The sequence below is a fragment of the Sorex araneus genome, chromosome X, assembly GCF_027595985.1.
Source record: "Sorex araneus isolate mSorAra2 chromosome X, mSorAra2.pri, whole genome shotgun sequence".
NCBI classification, from domain to species: Eukaryota; Metazoa; Chordata; class Mammalia; order Eulipotyphla; family Soricidae; genus Sorex; species Sorex araneus.
This window is the reverse complement of record NC_073313.1, coordinates 128,152,985-128,158,984: the sequence shown is the minus strand read 5'-3', so window position 1 is coordinate 128,158,984 and position 6,000 is coordinate 128,152,985. Positions and strand designations below refer to the sequence as shown.

Below are 6,000 nucleotides of genomic sequence, written 5' to 3'. Positions count from 1 at the left end.
TTATGAAGCAAGAAAAGTCCACATAAATAATGTAACTGTGTAACTTAAGTGGCTATAATGTAAAAAATTACAAAGACGGGCGCTAGGGAGGGGGAGATGATATGTGTGTTGTGCTGTTTGCGGGCTCTCAGGGCAGTTCTCTCTCGCACGTGCAGCTCGAGTTTGGTGCTCTTGAGCCGCTATGTATGGACCAGATCGGGATGGCTTCTCCTTGTGCTCTGCTTCTGTGTGTGCTGCTGTGTTCTCTTCTGTCTCTCTATCTCTGTCTCTGGTCTCTCCCAACCTCTCTGTATCTCTGCTTCTGTGTCTTCTCTTTTCTGTCTTCTCCTTGCTTCTGTCTTGCCTCTGTCCTCTCCTTGCTGTGTCTTCTTCTGTCTGTGTTGTCTCCCTCTCTTCCCCCACAGTCTTAGTTTATATAGCAATCACATAGGGCGGTAACACAAAGGTGGGTTGAATATTTACAAATCAACAAAGAGGGGTAGGACCATTTCTCCAGGAGATTAACAAAATCTCATCTAAGGAGATTACTCCAGAGATTCGTTCAAGGGTGGGGTCCAAACAAGGAACTAAGGGCAACTTAGTTGAGAAAGCAGATGCCCAGGAATAAATATTATTGGAGTCAATCAGCTCCCAAGTTACAAAGCTTAATATTAACTGTCTTCCTATGTCCATACAGAGAGGACATTGCTTTAAGGTAAACTAAGTTCCCTGTGGCAAGGCTAAAAGGACAAACCCCATGTTATCCTACAGCTAGAAAAAGACCAACTACAGGAACCCAAAGCAAACATAAGGAAGGAAATAATAAAACATAGAGCAGAAATTTGTGTTTCCCTTCCCCCCCAGAGCAGAGCCTCGACAGTTGAGGACCTCCGGAACCCAGCCATGGCCATGCTCTGGGCCACGTTCCACACGTTCGGACAAGCCTCATGCATGGGGGACCCGGCGGAGGAACCCAGGTGTGCGGGACCCAGGGCCGAGATCTCCAAGACTGCTCAAATTGGGACTGGGCCTCTTCCGCCCAGATCCCCCATTTTCCAGTAGCTAGGCGGTCACACCCAGAAACTGTCCCTGGCGCCATGTAATCCCATCAATGGCCAACATCTAGAGATTATAAAACCAAGCTCCCGGAATAGAGCGATGCAGTCTCATGCCCCTGCGCCTGGCTGTCTTCATTGGGGTCCCTCAGAGGGGACATCTAATAGCCTACTTCTCCTTTTTGGAGGACCTGACAAGCTCCCGAGAGTCTATTGCCCACTTGGGAGAGCCTGGCAAGCACCCCATGGTGTATTCATATCCAAAATACAGTAACAGATATATCCATGCCTCTTGGAGAGCCCAGCAAGCTACCGAGAGTATCCTGCTCGCACGGTAGAGGCTGGCAAGCTGCCCGAGACGTATTAGATATGCCAAAGACAGAAACAATAGGTCTCATTCCCCTGACCCTGCAAGAGCCTCCAATCATTGGGAATGATGAGTAAGGAGAGGCTGCTAAAATCCCAGGGGCTAAGCGTAATAGAGAAGTTACTGGTGCCCGCTAGAGTAAATCGATAAACAACGGAATGACAGTGACAGCGACAGAGCAGAAATTAATTATGCGCAAACAAATAAATCAAAAGATCAACAAAACCAAAAGCAAGTTCTTTGAAAAAATAAACAGGATTAACAAACCATCAGCAAGACTCACAAATAAAGAGATAAAACAAATACTAGTAAAACAAAACCAGAAATTAAGGGAAGATGTCACAGCATATGCCACAGAGATTAAAAGGATCATCAGGAATTACTTTATTTTTTTTTTTCAAGACTACCCCAGATTTTATTTAATTCAAAACTCACCATTGATTTCCTACAAAGTTAAAGAGTGTTTACAACTCTGGTGTAACACAAACACATTTATTTGTTAACCAAAGGGATGATCTTGATTAAACCAATACTTTAAAATAGATGTATGTAAAATACTTGTGATAAACATCACGGATAGAGTAATGAAGGAAAAAAAAAAACAACATGGAGATTTGCTCATTGAACTGAGCTTGTCAATCCTTGACGCTAATTCCTGTTCAAAATGATGGAATTTTTATTCAACTTTTTCATAGGTACGAGTGCAGGTGACATTATTCATGATGCATTCCACCACCAACTTTCCATTTTCCAATTTTCTTTTTATTGTGCTTTCCTTTCCGTCCCATTCCTGGTGCTGAACCAATACACCATCCTTAAAACTGCAGACAGTCTGAGTTTTCCTGCCATCAGCTGTAGTTTCCTCGAACTTCTCTCCCAGATTACATGAGAATTGTGTTGTTTTCAAAATGCTCTCGGTTCTTACAGAAAGGTTATTGCCATTTACAGTGATGACACAATCTGGTTTGGCCATTGCACCCATCTTTCGAAGAGCCAGTCCCACTCCGAGCTCCTTCATGTACTCGTCGAAGCCCTTGCTGTCCACCAGGCGCGGAGCACGGGCGTTGGGCACGGGGCGGCGGGGGCGACCGAGCCCATCAGGAATTACTTTAAAATCCTTATGCCACGACCTAGAGATGCTAGAAGTAAAAGATAATTTTTTGGATTCCTATAAGCTTCCAATGTTGAATCAAGAAGAAATAGACCACCTAAACAGGTCAACTACTATTTAGGAAATTGAAATGGTAATAAGCACATAAGCCCAAACCCAGATGGGCTTACTCCTAAGTCTTCTAAAACTTTAAAGAATATCTACTCCCAATATTTTTCAGTCTATTTCAAAAATTTGAAGAAACAGGAATAGTCCCAAACAGTTTCTATGAGGCATGCACTACTGTTTATAAAAGGCAGGGACATCAAAAAAAGGGAATACTATAGAACTATAGTCTACATCCATGATGAACATAGACTCAAAAACCCTCAACAAACTATAAGACAACCTAATATTCATGATAAGTCAAAAATATCATACACCCTAACCAAGTATGATTCATCCTAGGATTAAAGGATAGTTCAATATATGCAAGTCAATAAACATAATACTTAATATTAACACAAGTAAAAATCATATCAGTAAATGCAGACAAAGTATTTGATAATACTCAAAACGTATTAATGATTAAAAATTCTCAATTAAATGGGTCTGAAAGGAAGTATGCTCAACAGAGTTAGACGTTTATCACAAGCCCAAGGCAAAACTTGTACTCAATGGTGAAAAGCTTTTGCTAAGCTTTTGCTCTAAGGTCAGACACATCACAAGGTTACCTACTCTCAGCAATACTTTTGACTATATTTTTAGAAATACTTGCCATGAAAACTAGGCAAGAACGAGATATTAAGTATATCCAGATTGGAAAGGAAGTCAAACTCTTAATATTTACCTATGCATGATACTATACTAAACACCACACAAACGTTCATAGAAATAATTGACTTTTACAGTAAAACAGCAAATGGCATTGAATCTATAACTATCTTCAATGATTTGATGCCACTGGTCAAACAAACAAAAGCAACGATAAATGCAACTATGTAAACATAAGAAACTTCTGCTACTCAAAAGAAAGGATGACTAGAATATAAAGGTACCACACAGATTGGGAGAAAACATTTGCCCAATATTCATATGACAAAAGGTTGATGTCCAAGAAACAGAAAACATCGATAGAACTTTACATGAAAAAAAATCAGCATCAGCATATAGGGGAAGTAATAAACAGAAATTTCCTCAAAAATACAGAGTGGTCAAAAGTTTTATGAAAATCAAAACACCCTAGCATCACTTTGCACATGTCGGGCATGTACAAACCAAAACAATGAGATATCACCTCACATTAGTGAGACAGGTATACATCACAAAGAGCAAAAACAACTTGTTGGCGTCAATGTGGGAGAAGAGGGACCCTCATTTACAGCTTGTTGGACTGTCAACTGGTCCAGCCTTTTGAGAAAAATGATGTGGCTACTTCTAAGAAAAAGACCCAAAACCTGGGAGTTGAGCTTCCATGTGAGCTAGCAATTATATTTGCCATCTTCCTCAAGCTGCCCACCAATTCTATTCAGAAAACACATTTGTAACCCCGTGTTCACCGTAGCACTATTTACAATAAAAAAATTTGGAAACTATCCAAGTGTCCAAGAACAGACTAGAATAAGAAACTATGGCACATCTACACAATGGAATACTACTTGACTTCATTTTTTTTTACTTCATTTTTAAAATTTTAATTTTTTAATTGAATTGCAGTGAGATACACAGTTACAAGGTTGATCATGATTGGGTTTCAGGTATATAATGTTCCACCACCCATCCATTCTCTAGTGTACATGTCCCAGCGTCTGTGGTAGGCTCTTCTTCCTCTTCTTCTTCTTCCTCTTCTTCCTCTTCTTCTTCTTCTTCTTCTTCTTCTTCTTCCTCTTTTTCCTCTTCTTCTTCTTCCTCTTCCTCTTCTTCCTCTTCCTCTTCTTCCTCTTCCTATTCTTCCCCTTCCTCTTCCTCTTCTTCCTCTTTTTCCTCTTCCACTTCTTACCCTTCTTCCTCTTCTTCTTCTTCTTCTTTTTCTTCTTCTTCCTCTCCTTCTTCCTCTTCTTCTTCTTTTTCTTCTTCCTCTTCTTCTTCTTCTTCTTCCTCTCCTTCTTCCTCTTCTTCTTCTTTTTCTTCTTCTTCTTCTTCTTCTTCTTCTTCTTCTTCTTCTTCTTCTTCTTCTTCTTCTTCTTCTTCTTCTTCTTCTTCTTCTTCTTCTTCTTCTTCTTCTTCTTCTTCTTCTTCTTCTTCTCCTTCTCCTTCTCCTTCTCCTTCTCCTTCTCCTTCTCCGTCTCCGTCTCCTTCTCTGTCTCCTCCATCTCCTCCTCCTCCTTTCTTTCTGTCTCTTTCTCTCTTTATCCATATATTTCTTTTAAAGCACTATGGTTGGCAACACAGATACTGAAAGGATAATATATCATTAATCATATATATATAAAACCCCTTATCTAATTTAAACTCTCAGTTCTTGTTCAAAGTGATCATTTCTAAGTAATACTGTTATATTAGTCCCTTCTCTATCCTAACTGCCCTTTGCTTGTCCCACCCCCAACACACACTTGTGGCAGGTTTCCAATAATTGTTCTCCTGGCCTCTGTTATTCCTGATCTCATGTATCAGTCTCATACTATGTTTTTATATGTCACAAATGAATGCAGTCATTCTATATCTGTCCCTCTCTTTCTGATTCATTTCACTCAGCATGGTACTCTTTATGTCCAGAAACTTCCTTGAAGAAGAAATTCAAATGGCCAAAAGGCATATGAAAAAATGCTCTACATCATGAATAATCAGGGAAATGCAAATCAAAACAGTGATATATCATCTCACACCACAGAGATTGGCACAAGTCCCAAAGAAGTACAACCAGTGCCTATGCGAATGTATGGAGAAAGGAACTTTCCTTCATTGCTAGTGGGAATACCGACTAGTCCTGCCTTTTTGGGAAAAAAAAAGAGCATTCCTCAAAAAACTGGAAACTGAGCTCTCATTTGACCCAGCAATACCACTTGTGGGAATATATCCTGGGGGGGGGGCAAAAAAAACACACAGCAGAAACACCATCTGCTCTTCTATGTTAATTGCAGCACTTTCACAATAGCCAGAATCTGGAAACAAGCTGAGTGCTTGAGGACAGATGACTGCATATACTGGTGCATCTACAAAATGGAATACTATTCAAACATTAGGAAAAATGAAGTCATGAAATTTACTGCTTGACTTTAAGAAAAGATAAAATCTCGCAATCTACTGCTATGTGAATGGATCTGTAGAATATCATGCTGAGTGAAGTTAGTGAGAAGAATAATCTCTCTCGTATTTGGGATGTAAAGAAACATCATAGGGGGACAACAAATGTTGAAAGCCAATAGAAACATAATTGGCCTTCAGTAGTAAGATTATGTATGATGTGGCTTTTTGGGGAAAATTTGGAAAATGGTGGAAGAAAGGAAGTCACTGGTGGAGGCTATGGTGCTAAGACTTCATATTAATAGTTTTCTAAACTGTTTGTGGTG

General features: G+C 39.9%; 1 protein-coding gene across 1 annotated transcript in view; it reads right to left on the bottom strand.

Moving 5' to 3' along the window:
* Nucleotides 1-1,784: 1,784 nt before the first annotated feature.
* The window catches only part of LOC129399777 (fatty acid-binding protein 5-like), a 93,874-nt gene continuing 89,658 nt past the window's right edge, over nucleotides 1,785-6,000 (bottom strand). Inside the window, exon 2 of the mRNA XM_055121150.1 lies at nucleotides 1,785-2,540. Within this exon, the coding sequence (XP_054977125.1) occupies nucleotides 2,078-2,540 (463 nt within the window). The 3' untranslated portion in view covers nucleotides 1,785-2,077. The remainder of the gene's footprint in view (nucleotides 2,541-6,000) is intronic.